Source organism: Silene latifolia, chromosome 2 (genome assembly GCF_048544455.1).
Source record: "Silene latifolia isolate original U9 population chromosome 2, ASM4854445v1, whole genome shotgun sequence".
Taxonomy (NCBI): domain Eukaryota; kingdom Viridiplantae; phylum Streptophyta; class Magnoliopsida; order Caryophyllales; family Caryophyllaceae; genus Silene; species Silene latifolia.
Genome location: NC_133527.1, coordinates 14,094,267 through 14,110,433, shown reverse-complemented (window position 1 = coordinate 14,110,433; position 16,167 = coordinate 14,094,267). Strand labels below are relative to the sequence as shown.

Sequence of the window (16,167 nt, the reverse complement as noted above, 5' to 3'; positions counted from 1 at the left end):
TTGCGTTTCATTGAAGATGGGAAGCTCAGTTAACAAAGAGGGTATGTCCCTATATAGCAGGGCGGCTACTGACAGCGAAAGGATTGCAGACATTGGTCCAGCGGTGACGTGAGCTTTAGATGACCGACGAATAGGAGAGGCAAATAGGCAACGACTGGTATTTAATTAAACTGGTTAGTTATTATTCATCAAAGTAAACGTGATGTATCTAAGGACAAACTATGTTGCAGATATGAAGAACTATGTTTTAACTTTTATGGCGTAAAATAAATGGGCCGTCTTGATTCGTGTATGCAGGTGTCGAGAAATTGATATTTTACAGATCATAGAAACAATTTCTGCCTACATTCTAAATTTACTGATTAAATGGTTTGTCAGATTGTCAATAAAACTTGCACTTTTATAAATTTCTGAATAAATTGTCTGATTGAGTCCAATTAGGAAATCTGACTTGTTAAAAACTGGACTGTTAACGAGTGGCACAAAATATCAAATCCCCTGCCAAAAAAATTTAGTAACAAAATTACCAATTACAGGTCATGAGTAGTTCAAATCCTCACAATCATTGTGATTTACCCGATCCGTCAATACATGTTGACTGTAAGAAAATTAAAACACATTCATAGTTGATCTCACGTCGTAAACATGTCCTATCTAAACTTCCTCATTTACGAGTCCTCGGAATTTTCAAAGGAAGACCAAGACTTAAAAAGGCTGATTATATTAAACAATAAATGACCAGGATTCTTAATTTCGTTGGACAAATTATGATTTAAGTTACAATCATCATGATTCCAATATTCCATGAACATAGTTACGGACAATAAAATTGCTTGATGTTTTAGATCAAATACAAGACAATTAAGAAAATTCTCACATTGTCGCTTTGGCCGAGTGGTTAAGGCGTGTGCCTGCTAAGTACATGGGGTTTCCCCGCGAGAGTTCGAATCTCTCAGGCGACGTTTTTTCCTTTTTCATTTTTAAAAAAACAAAAGAGAGCTCGGTTGGAAGTTCGATTCTTACCCGCAACATATGATTTTTTTTTTTTTTTTTTTTTTTTTTTTTTTTTTTTTGGCAGCTGTAAAAGAAGGCGTACCTAGCTAAGGAGTCATAGCCTTACACGCAAGGCCGCAAGGCTATGAGCAACATTATTAAAAGATCTAGGAATGTAACTAATAGCTAAACAATGAAAGAAAGGAAAGAAAGACTGGATGTCGGCCAGAACCGCCTTAATTTGGTGGTGAGGACGGTCAAGTCCCGCCAGTTGGCAAACAAGCCCTAAGCAATCAGACGAGATCATCAAGTGCCGAATACCATGGTCATGCGCCCACCGAATAACCATTCGCACTCCCAACCCTTCCGCTCATAGAGCGGTTCAGATAATTCTTACCTCAGCTGTCATTAGTTGATCACCAGTTGCCGACAAAGTGACCCAACCCACGCCCGCAATATCCTTCCCTCTCCAACCCGCATCAACCATCACCCGAACAACATCACAATGTCTTATCTCACCTACAAGGCAGCAAGGATTACTTTCACGAATCCATAGAAAGCTCTCCTGTTGTGACGAGTTTATATTGCTGTCTCCCGTGCCAATTTCCTTTTTAGCCCTGTTACTGACCTGATCCGCCGTACCCACAATTTGTGCCCATAAATTAAAAAAACCAATGGGATGAAAATCAAGTTCATGAAACAGGACCCGGTTCCGAATGCTCCACAGGCACCAAATCATTGCCAAAAACCGAATTAGCCTCATTTCCGCATCCTGCAAGTTCTTCAAAAATGAGATCCAGCCAATAATCCAATGGTCAATACGCATAAACGAAGCCATACTAGTACGAATACCACACTCAGAGCTAGCCCACAACCTACGAGACACAGGACAGTCTCGAAACAAGTGTTCCATTGTTTCCATGACAAGTAAATCGGACTTACACAACTTACACGAAGTATCCATCACAATACCCCTTTTCGAAAAATTATACCCAACTGACAAGGTGTCCGTCAGAATTCGCCATAGAAGGATTTTCCATGATTGTGGTCCCGAGAGTCCCCATAAAGTTCTTTTACAAAAGAGACGCACCGTCTCAGAGATCCTCACTTTATCTTTAGTTGTTCCTTTTCTGGCCATATAATCCTCAAGAAGTACCCCATACCCACTCTTTACACTATACTTGCCGTCCAGAGAATGCAACCAATAAACCTCATCCCTCACTTGTGATACGCAAATTGGCTTGGCTAAAACGTTAGTAGCACACTCCTCCTCAAATAGATGATGGACTAAGTTCTCATTCCAAACCACATCTCCTCCATTGTGGCTCCTTGTTGTAAGCTCATGTACCCGTAAATTTCTCAAATCCACTGAGTCAAGACCTAGAATATTATGGCTAGGTTCTGGGAACTCCCCCTCCACCCATCTACTAGTCCAGACATTTAACTGCGATCCTACTCCCGGCTTCCATCCCATATGCTGTCTCAGAAAAAGTAACCCATGTAGAACACTTTTCGCTCCCCATGAAAAATTTTGTCGTTGCACAACAGGAAAATTATCCCCCACCTTACCATTTTGGAGTAGTTTTTTCCGGTAGATTTTTGTGAAATAGCTGTTGTCTCCATACAAAATCCTCCACCCATGCTTGGCTAACATTGCTTGATTTAAACATTCAATATTACGAATCCCAAGGCCACCCTTTGTTTTTGGTAAACTAAGGAAACGTCCACTACACCAATGGATAGGCTTCCCTTGTCTTCTTCCCGCCCACCAAAAATGTGACAGTAAAGAATTCACCTTATTAGTCACACTTACCGGTATTTTAAAAACCGATAGAAAGTAAATGGAGAGGTTGGATAGGACAGAAGAAATTAAGGCCAGTCTTCCCGCAGGTGATAAGAAAATGCCATTCCAAGATGAGATTCGTTTCATCACACTTTCCACCATGCCCTTAAAAATTTCCTTTTTTGAACCTTGAATGTCAGTCAGTAAACCAAGGTACTTCCCTAAACCCTTATTGGCTTTGATGTTCAAAAGCCTCAACCCACGCCTTGCCTTAGCAAGAGTCGTACTTGGGCTAAACTGGATTCCTGATTTGTCCTCATTCATCACTTGGCCCGAGATCTTGCAATAGCCATCAATAATATCCCTTAAGTGCTTGGTAGAATTACTTGTGTCACGAAGGAAGAAAACTGCATCATCCGCAAAGAAAAGATGAGACAAAGGCTCCTCACCACGACACAAACTAATCCCCTTGATCATCCCGCTTTCCTGTGCTCGGATAATCTTCCATGACAGAACTTCCATACATAAAACAAATAAATAAGGAGTCAAAGGGTCCCCTTGTCGAAGTCCACACTTAGGTTTGAATAGTTTTAAAGGCCCTCCATTAAACAGAATCTGGTAAGAGACAGTGGTAACGCAATTCATGATGAGCTTTATGAGACGACTTGGCAACCCAACTTTTATTAAAACCTCCCTTAGGAAGTCCCATCGTACTCGATCGTACGCCTTACTCATATCTGCTTTGAAAGCATAGCAATTATTCGTTTCATCACACTTTCCACCCGCAACATATAAGAAGGACCCTAACTTTCACCCTTTTTCCAGTTAAGGGATTATACTTCAAAAAAATCCAATTAAGAGACTCATTACACTTTCCGTCAACTTTGCCATTAACATAATAGATTGACAAGTCACTGCTATTTGCTGGAAACACTTTTTTAATAATATTCATGCCATCTATATTATTAAGGAACACAAATTCTCATTTGTGATGGCCGATATCCGTCACAAGCTTGTAACGGGTCAAATAAAACTCATATGAGAGGATAAAGACAAATGATTTGTAATTCCCTATATATTTTACTTTTTGTCTAGTCTACAATGTTGGTAATATTTAACCCGTCACATAATCTATTATAACAAACAACCCAAACCTTCACAAAAAAAAAAAAGATTTAACCAAAATTAAAGTCACACAAAAACAGTATGAAATGGAGAAGAGGCAGGATAGTGGGAAGTGACACAACTCCAGGTACATCAATAAAACAAGATCAAGAGACTCCATTAATGCAAGAAAAAGAGGTGATGAAACAATGTTATAATAGCTTTGGATGAAAATGATTTAAATTTTATGCACTCAATAGAGCACTCCGTTATTGTAGATCGATGACGGGTAACACAAATGATACTATTTTTGGCTGTTTTGGTACCGTCGCGACGATGTCGTAAAATGAAGATGCAGCGTTTTGCTATTATCTTGTTGATTATGGTAAAAAAAAAAGAGGAAAACAAGGGGAGAGCAAATTTGAAAATGCAATTAGTAAGCTTTAATGGCTGCTCACCATGGTAAACATGTTCAGATGCTTGGCGTTCATCAAGATCACCGTACAAGAGTGAGAAGTGAATTGGCGAGAATATAATTAAAGTCGTTAATTTAGATAGCCTGTATATAATTTGGATTGTGAGTTATTGACGGAGAAGTTGAGGGAAGGTGTAATGAGTTCCTTAACTGGAATTTTTTGAAGTATAGTCCCTTAACTGAAAAAAGGGTGAAAGTTTAGGTCCTTATCTTACCTATAACTCAGAAAATAATGATCACATTATTAGCATCAAATGTATATAATGTCGTGATAGAGTCCTCGTAATTTTCAAAGGAAGACCAAGACTTAAAAGGCTGCTTATATTAAACAATAAATGACCACAAATTATGGTTTAAGTTACAATCACCATGATTCCATGAACATAGTTAATAGACAATAAAATTGCTTTGATTTATGCGAAAAAATATAAGAAACGTACCCTTCAGATAATTATCAAATTGTCGCTTTGGCCGAGTGGTTAAGGCGTGTGCCTGCTAAGTACATGGGGTTTCCCCGCGAGAGTTCGAATCTCTCAGGCGACGTTTTTTCTTTTTTATTTAAAAAAAAATGAAAGAGAGCTCTCTTACGCCATTCGTGTGGTTGGAGGTTCGATTCAACCCACAAGTCCACAACATATAGTGCGTTATTTGAACCAAAAAAAAAAGAAAATAATGATCACATTAGCATCAAATGTATATCATGTCGTGATAGTTACAACTTATAAATGAGCTGTATAAGTTATCATGTGTATAAGTTAAAACGACATTTGAAGTCGTATTAAAATATGAAATTGGTAAGTGTAGACCAATTAAACCTTTCTTCTAGGGTGACATAGCAGCTGTGGGAAATCTGGGACGCACGTTGTATGTAGCCAGCCTGTAGGTAACATAAGAACATTATAATGCATAACAGTTCATTGCAGAAAATCATAGTAAAACAAACTGCAGAATTGATGAACAATCGGAAAAAATAATCACAACAATAGAATGGCTGGAGGAGGAGGAGGTTCGTCATTCGAATCGACACCAACTTGGATCATTGGAGCTGTTGTCTTTGTTATTATTACCATTTCTTGGGGTATCGAAAGGCTTCTCAAATGCCTCGAAACTGTAAGTCTTCTCCTTCTCTTCATCATGCTAAAACTTCTAAAACAGGCCTTACAGACAATCAAAGAAGGTACTGAAAAGGAAAGTATTAACAAAATTGCAGGTACTGAAAAGGAAGGAAAGGAAACCTCTAAAACAGGCATTGCAGACAATCAAAGAAGGTGATTATAATTTAAAACAGTATGATTTCAGCATCACACTGTCTGCTTTATTTGTCGTATCCGTCTCTCATAACTGTTTAACAAAATGACCCTTGCAGAATTGATGTTAATGGGATTTGTATCACTATTGCTTGCTTTGATCCAAGACAAAACCAAGAAATGGTGCATACCAGAGGAGTTGTCCTTGAAGTGGCTCCCTTGTCATACTGATAGTACTAGCGGCCGTCATTTAGCTGAGGACGATGGAACCTCTATGTGCAAAGAGGTACGCTTCAATTGTCTTACACGCCAAACTAATTTCCTGTCGACACCAGTATTTAATTTGAATTGTCATTGCAGGGGGAGGTTCCACTCATCTCAATAGGAGTGCTTCATGATCTTCATTACCTTATCTTTATGTTAGCCGTTGCTCACGCACTCAACTGTACAGTGACAGTTCTTCTTGGCATGGCAAAGGTAACTTTTTACCGCGATGCAACTCTGAGAAACCAGGGTTGTCTGCATCTGTAAACATGTTATGATCATGATACCTAGTTATAAATCCTCTGTCTGATAATTGTAATTTGTAGATAAGTCTATGGCGGAAATGGGAAGTATCTTTAAGAAAGCATATTGACCTCGAAAGTGGTACTTTTACGACATCTCCACCTGATGTTCATTTATATGAAATAGCTGTAAAGAACCTTTTTTTTTTTTTTTTTTTCCATTTCTTTGGTTCTGGATTTCGGAGGAATAAAGTAAAATGACTGCGCTTCTTATTATTGTGATGGGTTTTATGATACAGATAGGAGCCTAAAAATCATGGAAACAAGATCTCTGACTTTTATAAGGGAACGGTTTGATGGCGTTAATGCAAAACGACATTATGTGGTAAGCAAATAACATTTCACTACAGATTCCTGTTCAGTCAATGTAATCAGAGTACTAGTTCCGACATCAAAACCGCTTGTGATTTCTTTTCAGTATTCGTTTTTCAAGTATCTTGGAGGAGTGGTGACAAAAGCGGATTATGAAGCAATGAGAATGGGCTTCATCTTGGTAAATAGAAGTACTTTTTGAGACTAGAATTGATTATTTCAGCAATGTTCTAATATACGGCTTTTTCAGGCACATTGCAATGGAAATCAAAGGTTTAACTTTCAAAAATATGTGCGATATGCATATGAAGCGGATTTTAAAGAAGTCGTATCCATAAGGTATCCGAAACAATTATGATAGTATGATACCTCCTATACAACTTACAGTATCAACTCATCTCTTACACCTTTTCTTTTCGCAGTTGGTTCCTATGGGTATTTGCTGTAATTTCTTTATCCCTCAATGTTGCAGGTTAGTTTTATTGCAGACTGTATATGTACTGCGATTACTTTACTGTCGTAAACTCCAGGGTTTATCACAATTTTTGTATAGCCAAAGAAGACAAAGTTCAGTTTTAGTGGATTTTTAACAGGTTTAATGCCTGATGCAGGTTGGAATATATATTTTTGGTTCTCATTCATCCCATTCCTTGTAAGTACTAACTATTCGCGTATTTTGGAGGCGAAAATCTGTAAATTAGTCTAAACAGGCTTAAAAGATTTACCACAGCTTCACTGTTAAGGTGTTATATATTATAAATACCCAAAATTCAAGAACCTTGACAAAAACCAACAGTTTATCAGATAAAGATCAGAAGGCAGGTTTGAACGACATTTTTAATCCGATATGTTTTGTTACAGATCTTACTCGTCATTGGCACCAAACTGGAGAAAGTGATCACGGATTTGGCGACTTATGTAGCTCAGAGACATACTGTCATCGTAGGAGAAATACGACTTCATCCTTCAGATGATTACTTTTGGTTCAGAAAGCCGAGGATTATGCTCTTGGCAATTCATGCCATTCTATTTATGAACTCATTTGGGTTTGCGATTTTCTTCTGGACATTGGTATGCGATCCCATCTAGAATATATATCTATTCAATATTAAAATATACCAACAAAACTAACAAAAATACTGCACTTGATATGTCACAGTGGAAATTCAAGTTTGATTCGTGTATCATGGGAAATTATAAATTTGCCATAGCAAGAATTGCTATCATGTAAGATTTCTACAATGTTTCACTACCACGAGTCTTGTATAAGACGGTCTTAGAGGTTTATTGTGTAAACTGACGCATATAAGTTTTTGTGATTTCTCTAACTTATGGTTTTCATTTATTTCATCAAGGCTGGTAGTTCAGTTCCTCTGCAATTTCAGCTTTCTACCACTCTATGCAATTGTAACTCAAGTAAGTCACGCCTTCCAATTTTCCGATTTCTCTAATTCTCTGTTATACAGTAACAAGCAGACCGAAAATGATGTATTTTTTGTTTCGTTGAAGATGGGAAGTTCATTCAACAAAGAAGGTATGGCCCGATATAGCGCTGCAGCTACTCACAGTGCTAGGATTCCAGAACATACTACTGCAGCAGTGACTGTTGATCTCGAGACGCCCAATGAAGAGGAAAAGTAACTGACATTTCTGTAAACTGCAACCCTGCAAGTCAGATATCCCATTGAAGAAATTGATTATACTTTGTATGTATAGCCTTGGAAATGGGTGAAGAACCATGCTTTTTGACGTAGAATGGAGTGTATAGCCTCAGGTTTTCTACAGTCGAGTTCGAGACACAGATTATAGATACGAAATCAAATGGTTTTGAGCCTGAAATGATTTGTCATATTTTCCTTAAAATTCGCCTTGTATTTTGAAGAATAATACTCCGTATGTATTTAGTCCATACCGTACAATAGTCTTACAAACGACCAACTTTAATATAATTGTTGAAACAATTAGTCTCGTTATAGACGGATATATCCGTCTAAAGTGAAAGACGAGTCAAATGTACTTAAAATGATGACATTTTTTGGCCCCACCATACAACTTGTTGCTTGTGTTATGCTTAAAGTGGGTGAATATTATTTGACCCGTTTACGGATATCTCCGGTCTATAATGAGAATTTGGGTGGTTGAAAAGGAGTAGTTCAGTATGTTTTTTTTTTTGAAAAGGAAAATGCGAGAACTTATATTAAATTGATATCCGCCACAACTTGGACGGCCTCAGGAAAATCGGTTACATAGACTTGTTCATCCCCTATATTCTCACATAATCTTGCACACAAATGTGCTACCGTATTACCGTTTCGCTTAATATGACAGAAGCCGCGACAAATTGGATTAGAAGCTAAAACCTGTACTTCTTGGATACAAAGACTAAGCGGACTCCGCACCTCCACTCTTTTACTCACAGCCCGTACCACGTTGAGGGCATCCGACTCAATAACGACTTGTGTAAAGCCATTATTATACGCCAACTCGAGACCATAAGCCATTGCTTTCGATTCAGCGACATCAACATCCCACGCTGCACGAACCCTCTTGCTAGCCACCAGTAACAATACCCCCATGACAGTCTCGAGCCACAACCCCCAATCCCACCGATCCATCCTCCAAGACAGCCGCATCAGTGTTAATTTTTATCACTCCCACATCCGGCTTCAGCCATTGCACCCCACCTATTTCCTGTCTCGGACAATTTGCTCCTCCAACCCGCTTCATATACCCATTGTACTCTTGAACCAGTCGCATAAAGCCCAGCACCGTCACCTCTGGATTCCTCTGTTCATCCTCAAAAATACGAGCGTTGCGAATAGCCCATATTGCCCACACCATAGCCAGGAAATTCCCCTTCTCATCACCATGGAGTTGCTCCAAAATCCAACATAACCAAATAAAAGAGGTCAAAGGTGCAAAGACTCACCGTATCGACAGAAAAACTACTCATCGCCCATTGCACGCTAGCCCATTGGCAAAGATATAAGGCATGAAGTTCCGTCTCCTCAGCCCCGTCACAGAATTCGCAGTGACTATTGGGACAGCAATGCCGTCTATTCAAATTTACACGGACCGCGAGAGTACCGTTGCAAGCTCGCCACAAAAAATGTATAAGTTTTGGAGGTATAGGAAGCCCCCAAAGACGTCTCCACAGCCCGTCATTCCCAACTTGCCCAGCCAACTCTACCTCTTCCAAATGCGGACCCATGCCAAGCCAATACCCCGATTTAACCGAATAAATACCACTCTTATTAGGCCACCAATACATAATGTCAGGAGGTAAGTTTTTATTAAGGAGTATTTTGTGAACCAAACGTACCTCCTCCGCTAAGAGCACACGGCGCAGCTCATCATCCCTCCAAATGCCTTGCTCCTTATCGATAAAAGCTTCTACACGTAAAGACGGATCAGCCTCAATATTCGGACTTGGAATGGTACCACCACGCTCGCCCGGTACCCAGGCCGCCTCCCATACCCCAATCGATTCCCCATTCCCAACTCTCCATTGTAATCCCTCTTTAAGAAGGGATTTAGCTCCCCATAAACTCCGCCACACAAAACTTGGGTCGTGCCCCCTCCTTGCCTCGAGAATGGAGCAAGACTTAAAATATCTAGCTTTCATTACGCGCCCAGCCAAGGTATCGGGGTTCATCAAAAGTCGCCAAACCTGCTTAGCCAAGAGGGCTTGATTAAACACTCGTAAATTTCTAAACCCAAGTCCACCTTTGCTCTTCGGTAGACAAAGTCTATCCCATTTCCACCAATGAATTTTTCTTTGAGTCTCAGTCGAGCCCCACCAAAAACGAGCCATAGTCATGTGAATCTCATCAATGGTACCTTCCGGCAAAGCAAAAAGGCTCATCATGTAAGTCGGTATAGCTTGTGCAACGGCTTTAATTAACACTTCCTTCCCCGGCTTCGATAATAACTTCTTCTTCCATCCTTGCACCTTCTTCCACACTCTCTCTTTTAAACACGAGAAGACCGCTTTCTTTGACCTCCCTATGATGGTAGGAATCCCCAAATATTTTTCATGTCTCTCAACTTCTCGTACTCCTAGCGCAGCAACCAGATTTATTCTCACATTAGTAGATACTTTTTTGCTAAACACCACTTCCGATTTGGAATAATTTATCTTCCGTCCCGATGCTCGTTCATACTTACTGATAATCTCAGCTATTGTCGAACATTCCGATTGATTAGCTCTAGCAAAAAGTATACTATCATCCGCGAAAAAAAGATGGGAAATCCTAGGAGCACCTCGGCACACCCGAGCTCCGTGAAGCTTCCCCAAATTTACTGCCTCATTAATTAAGTGCGAAAAGGCGTCACCACAAATAAGAAATAAGTAAGGAGATATCGGATCTCCTTGTCGAAGCCCCCGCTACTTGGTCGCACCACCCTTGAATTCTGCCCATTTATGAGGAAAGAATGAGCCACTGTAGACACGCAGTTCATAACCCTATTCCTCCACATCGATGAAAACCCTATCTTTTTCATAACTTCATCCAAAAAGCACCATTCCACCCGGTCATATGCCTTACTCATATCAAGCTTCAAAGCAATATTTCCGTTACGTCCTTCCCCACTTCGTTTCATAGCATGAAAAGTTTCAAAGGCTATTTAGGCATTGTCCGTTATGAGCCTCCTCGGAGTAAAAGCACTTTGATTTTCCGTAATAAAACCATTAAGCAACGGTTTTAGTCGATTAGCCATTGTCTTCGAAATAAGCTTGTACACAACGTTACAAAGACTAATAGGACGTAACTCCGTAATTTTTTTTGGAGAAGAGCATTTCGGAATCAACACGACATTCGTCAAGTTTACTGCATCAATACTGCCTCTTCCCTCCCACCAATTTCGAACAAAAGTACATAAATCGGGGCCGGCTATATTCCAATACTTTTGATAAAAAATAGCGTGCATACCATCCGGACCGGGTGCCTTGTTTGGGTGCATACAAAACATCGCCTCTTTAATCTCCTCATCGCATAATGGGCTGTCGAGAAGCTGGTTCATATCTGAAGTAATGACAGGAGGTATACAGGACAATCCTTCGTCAAAATCAGACGGATTTGAAGTGCAAAACAGTTGCTCAAAATAATCTTCAATAACCTTCGATATAGCAGATCCCTCGGTACACCATTCACCATTAGCGTCTTCAATTCCAACAATTGCATTTCGTTTTTTTCTTTGTTTAGCTTTATGGTGAAAATAGCTTGTATTTTTATCGCCATCCCGCAGTTCACATTTACGAGCTCGAGTGTACCAATAGGTTTCATTTTGCCTTCGTAGTTCATCAAGTTCCCCAACAATTTCTCGACATTTATCAAGCATATCCGTCGACGGAGGGTGACGCTGCCACTGTTCGAGCTCGGTTTCTTTGTCCCTAATACGACGTTTAATATTTCCGAAATTTTGGCTGGCCCAATTCGATAATTCCATAGCACAATTTTTGACTCTCCCAGGAATATCCCTATTCGGTCCATACCTCCAAGCCTCGTTAATAATTCCTTCGCATTGCTCGTCCGCCATCCAAAAAGGTTCGAATTTAAATTTTCTACGTCGCCGACATCTATCAATCACGCTTTCTTCCTTTAACAAAATAGCAGCATGATCTGAAGAGTAGATAGGTAAATGTTGGACAATCATATTAGGAAAAAGAGCCTGCCAATCAGTAGTCACCAAGGTTCTATCCAGCCTCTCTCGCACTATAGTCTCCTCCGTTAAGCCACGCTGCCAGGTAAAGATATTACCCCTATACCCATGATCATGTAAAGCGCAATCATCAATGACACTGCGGAAAGCATCCATATGGCGCTCCCTCCGAATGGCCCCTCCCTGCTTCTCGGACATACTTACAATCTCGTTAAAATCGCCAAAGAAAGCAATCGGAATATTGGAAGAATTACAAAGGCTTCTCATTAAGTCCCATGTCTTGTGCTTATTACTCGTTTCCGGCCAACCATAGATGCCAACAGCCCTCCATTTAGGACTATTATTCTCATCTAAAACATCTACCATAATATGATTATTGCAAAAAGAAATAAGATTAACATTAATGTCACGCCACCATAAGCCTAAACCTCCGGCTCTACCACGACTATTAACACATAAACCATCGGTAAAACCACAACTATTACGGACCCTCGTCAAATCTCTAGTACACATCATTGTTTCCATTACGAAAACAATGTTTGGGCTCTCCCTCCAAAACCAATCCCGGAGGGACCCCACCGTCAAGGGATTGCCCAACCCTTGACAGTTCCAACTTAATATTTTCATTGTTGTTCGCGGCACTAGTCCTCGCCAGTCACCGCTACTAACATACGTGTGTCCACATCAATAGTCACCTCCTCCCTTCTCTTCTTAGCAAGCCCCCCATCATCAGTCATGTCCATCGTCTCTTCACCCAATGAACTCTGCCCCTTCCTTTTGCGACTCACCTCTGCTCCCATATCGGTTCTGCTATTCACCTTCTCCCCCGCTTTGTGACAGCCTCTCTTCACCTTAATAGTCTTCCTCCTCGCCTTAGGACTATGCTGATCAGGCCCTACCCCCGTATCACCCTTGCCCCGCTGCACGGGCATGGGCCGAACAGTAGACGAAGCATTCGATGAAACTTCGTCTTCCCTCTCAACCCCTTTCTTTTCCCTTCTGGTATTGGATGTAGCCGTATCATTTGTAGCTATGGAGACACTACGAAGTAATTCGACCATTCGCCCTATCTCCTTTTCCTCCTCAACAGCCCTCTCATCCTCATCGAACATCAGCTTTTTTCCAATTTTTGCGTTTTTCTCATCATTCGACCCACTGTTTCTCGCAAATTTCCATGGCGAGGCTTTCAACCAGTCTCCATACTTTCTTCCTTCCCCAATTGGTCCCGTTCTCTCCCCACAATCTTTCTCCCCGTGACCCAACCTCCCACACACATAACAAAACAATGACGACAGGTTTTCATAGCTAACCCTCACTTTCCATTGTTTACTCCCCTTCCCCTGCATAGTAATGGAACCCACTAGAGGTTTACGAACATCTAGGATCACTCGTAATCTCATTGAACGATTGATAGACGGGTTCACAGAAATATCAACATCAACAAACGTCCCAATCGCATTTCCTATATTCACCGCATTCTCTCTATTTTGCCTACCCATAACAGGCAGGTCGTAAATTCTAACCCACGTAGAATAAAAGAAAAGTGGTATCTCAGTGGGAACAGCATCCCCTTGTAGATCGGTAAGAATCATGAGATGCTTTTCGAAGTGCCATGGTTGTTCCGATAAAACTTTCCTCTTATCTGCCACCAAAGAGAATTCAAAAGTAACGATTTTCCGTTGTTTGTCGACAACTTCTCCGATCACTGTACCCTTCGCCTTCCATGACCTTATCATAGTATCGATTAGGGCATTCAAATTAACATGTCTTTCCGTCCATAATCGACCCACAATACAGCCACTATCGCCTTCGATTCCATCCTCATCAGCACCCAGCCAAGCGACCTTCACACCAACGCCGCCATCCTCCGAATCAGAATTAGGACTTTCATATTTATTATTCAGATCAAAATTTGTATTAGGGTTTGGTGCCTCCATATTGAAAATACTTCAGCACCTTATTCAACAGAAGCAAAAATAGGCTTGTTTATGAGACGTAGATTTAAAAGAGAATGATTGTAGTTGTTTTTTTGTGAAATTTTATGTGGAAATCCTTGTCAAAACAAGGGGAAACCCTAGGCTTTCCTAGGAACTCAAAAACCCTCTCGAGAGAAAACCTAGAGGGAGCTCTCTATTCACTCGCAATTCTTCATTTCATTAGAAAAAGATTACGCATCTGAGGTAGTAGCTCAGACCTTGTAGTTTTTGAGCATATATACATTTTTTCTGAGCATATTACCATTTATAAATATAGTTTTTGAGCAATATTATATTTTTTTAGTGTAATATTTTAGTAAATGTGCTCAAAAACTTTATACTAAAATAGAACTCAAAAACTTTACAATAAAACTCAGAAAATAAATAATAAGAGGTACTACCTCATATGTATAGTCTATGATCTGTCATTTCATTCCTAGTAGTTCAGTATGCTACATCCTCAACAGTACGTGTTAGAATTTGCAATGATAACAATATAAGTATTGCGTGAGTAGATAACCAATCAACAAAAATTATGATGAAGCAATCAACATCAATGCATACCTCAAAAGCCGTTAAATTCACCTAATTTGATCTCCTTTTTTTCAAATTAGTTAAATTTAGTTGAACTCCTAACCCACTTTATAACTACCAAATATTCTCTCTTTTCCCTTACTCCTCCCAAAAAAAACACTATAAATTCCTACACACTAACCTTACTCAAATCACCAATTCCTAAACTTAAACACACAAAATTATTAAACGTCTCCTCTGTCGGTAAGGGATACTCCTCGTCAATCGTCAAAACACAAAAAAAAAAAAAAATGATGAAATTTTTGCAAGGTACTAGTTTGCTAAGCTTGGCTTTGGCATTAATGTTGCTTAATTCATCAACTTATGGACAAATTACTAATCTACCAAATCTACCATGCACATCATCTATGCTTACAAGCTTTACACCTTGTATTAACTACCTTACTAGTAGTTCTGGCACCGGAGGGTCGCCCACGTCCGATTGTTGCAATTCCTTGAGAATGCTTACCAGCAATGGCACCGGTTGTCTTTGCCAAATTGTTACCGGAGGTGTTCCTTTGCGTATTCCTTTTAACCGGACTTTGGCTATCGCTCTTCCTAAGGCTTGTAAGCAGCCTGGCGTTCCTGTCCAATGCAAAGGTGAGTTTTGGCACAGTAATTTTTCCAACACTTACTATGATTCTTACTTGGGTCGAATAAGAGTCGGGTCAGTTTAAAAAATGGTTTTAGTTGATCTTATACTAAGTTACTAACAAATTTTCTCGGGTTTCAGCATCTCCTGGAGCTCCTCTTCCTGCTCCAGGTCCTTCTGCCGCCTTCGGCCCATCTGCCTCTCCTGCAGCAGCGGTCGCTCTTGGACCTTCAGGTATTCTCCATCTAACTCCAAATCAGTTGATTTCTTTTCTAATTCATAATTGAAATAAAATTCAGCAGATACAGTACTCTGTGAATACTAAACAATGCAAGTAAAATTTAACAATGCAGGTAGCACAATTCCTGAAACTGAAGCGCCTGTCTCGGATACAACACCTACTTCTGCTGGATCTGTGCCAGCAACACCGTCAACAGGGACAGGCTCCACATTCACACCATCATCTGCTATACCGTCTCTCAGTGTTTCGCCTTTACTCTTCTTATGTTCAGCTGCCCTCATGATGGCAAAATACTTTTAGATCATTCTTTACAGAGTTGTGATTATACTGTATTATTTATATATAGTTATTCGAGCTAGTCTTTGTATTAATTCGCTGTTGTTAGTGTGATTTTATTATTCATATCAGTGTGTAGTGAATTTTTTTGTGGCACAATATTTAGAGAAACAATGCACATGTATCCACCTATATCTCATGCTTTAGTTGTTCAATAAGCGACTCCATTTACGCTGCTCCGATATTCAGAACGACTAATTATCCTATATTACACATATCAGTTAGCTAGTTTAACCGATAAAGTTATTGAGTCGAGCATTCCGAGAAAGATTTCTAAACTCATGTAGTCAAAAATTCAAAATTGCCTT

At 39.9% G+C, this 16,167-nt stretch overlaps 3 protein-coding genes and 2 non-coding genes across 5 annotated transcripts; 4 read left to right on the top strand and 1 right to left on the bottom strand.

Annotated features, from left to right (window-relative positions):
• The first annotated feature begins 880 nt into the window (after positions 1-880).
• On the top strand, positions 881-962 carry TRNAS-GCU (transfer RNA serine (anticodon GCU)). Its single transcript has one exon. It is a non-coding gene; the product is annotated as a tRNA-Ser (tRNA).
• A 3,854-nt stretch (positions 963-4,816) lies between these two features.
• TRNAS-GCU (transfer RNA serine (anticodon GCU)) lies at positions 4,817-4,898 on the top strand. The gene has a single exon. It is a non-coding gene; the product is annotated as a tRNA-Ser (tRNA).
• A 444-nt stretch (positions 4,899-5,342) lies between these two features.
• LOC141634394 (MLO-like protein 15) lies at positions 5,343-8,121 on the top strand. Its single transcript, XM_074446586.1, has 13 exons — positions 5,343-5,465; positions 5,566-5,623; positions 5,722-5,888; positions 5,963-6,079; positions 6,193-6,247; positions 6,408-6,493; positions 6,587-6,661; positions 6,731-6,819; positions 6,903-6,952; positions 7,092-7,132; positions 7,342-7,551; positions 7,640-7,707; positions 7,836-8,121. Exons 1-13 carry the CDS (start codon positions 5,343-5,345, stop codon positions 8,119-8,121), a joined length of 1,425 nt encoding a protein of 474 aa, XP_074302687.1.
• A 909-nt stretch (positions 8,122-9,030) lies between these two features.
• LOC141634383 (uncharacterized) lies at positions 9,031-12,666 on the bottom strand. Its single transcript, XM_074446578.1, has 3 exons — positions 11,412-12,666; positions 9,410-10,659; positions 9,031-9,357 (listed from the first exon to the last, which is right to left on the bottom strand). The coding sequence occupies exons 1-3, from the start codon at positions 12,664-12,666 to the stop codon at positions 9,031-9,033; spliced, it is 2,832 nt and encodes a 943-aa protein (XP_074302679.1).
• Positions 12,667-14,845: 2,179 nt separating this feature from the next.
• On the top strand, positions 14,846-15,958 carry LOC141628491 (non-specific lipid transfer protein GPI-anchored 21-like). Its single transcript, XM_074441629.1, has 3 exons — positions 14,846-15,290; positions 15,424-15,516; positions 15,636-15,958. The coding sequence occupies exons 1-3, from the start codon at positions 14,942-14,944 to the stop codon at positions 15,821-15,823; spliced, it is 630 nt and encodes a 209-aa protein (XP_074297730.1). The 5' UTR covers positions 14,846-14,941; the 3' UTR covers positions 15,824-15,958.
• The last annotated feature ends 209 nt before the right edge of the window (positions 15,959-16,167 follow it).

Bases quoted from the DNA above. Each gene is read 5' to 3' on its own strand.
- LOC141634394 (XM_074446586.1), top strand. From the start codon at position 5,343: ATGGCTGGAGGAGGAGGAGGTTCGTCATTCGAATCGACACCAACTTGG. The intron at 5,466-5,565 runs GTAAGTCTTCTC...ACAAAATTGCAG, and splicing joins TTCTCAAATGCCTCGAAACT to GTACTGAAAAGGAAGGAAAG. The intron at 7,708-7,835 runs GTAAGATTTCTA...TATTTCATCAAG, and splicing joins ATAGCAAGAATTGCTATCAT to GCTGGTAGTTCAGTTCCTCT.
- LOC141634383 (XM_074446578.1), bottom strand. From the start codon at position 12,666: ATGGAAACAATGATGTGTACTAGAGATTTGACGAGGGTCCGTAATAGT. The intron at 10,660-11,411 runs GTATGCACGCTA...GTTCGACAATAG, and splicing joins CAAGGCACCCGGTCCGGATG to CTGAGATTATCAGTAAGTAT. The intron at 9,358-9,409 runs GTGAGTCTTTGC...TGGATTTTGGAG, and splicing joins GTAGTTTTTCTGTCGATACG to CAACTCCATGGTGATGAGAA.
- LOC141628491 (XM_074441629.1), top strand. From the start codon at position 14,942: ATGATGAAATTTTTGCAAGGTACTAGTTTGCTAAGCTTGGCTTTGGCA. The intron at 15,291-15,423 runs GTGAGTTTTGGC...CTCGGGTTTCAG, and splicing joins CGTTCCTGTCCAATGCAAAG to CATCTCCTGGAGCTCCTCTT. The intron at 15,517-15,635 runs GTATTCTCCATC...TTAACAATGCAG, and splicing joins GGTCGCTCTTGGACCTTCAG to GTAGCACAATTCCTGAAACT.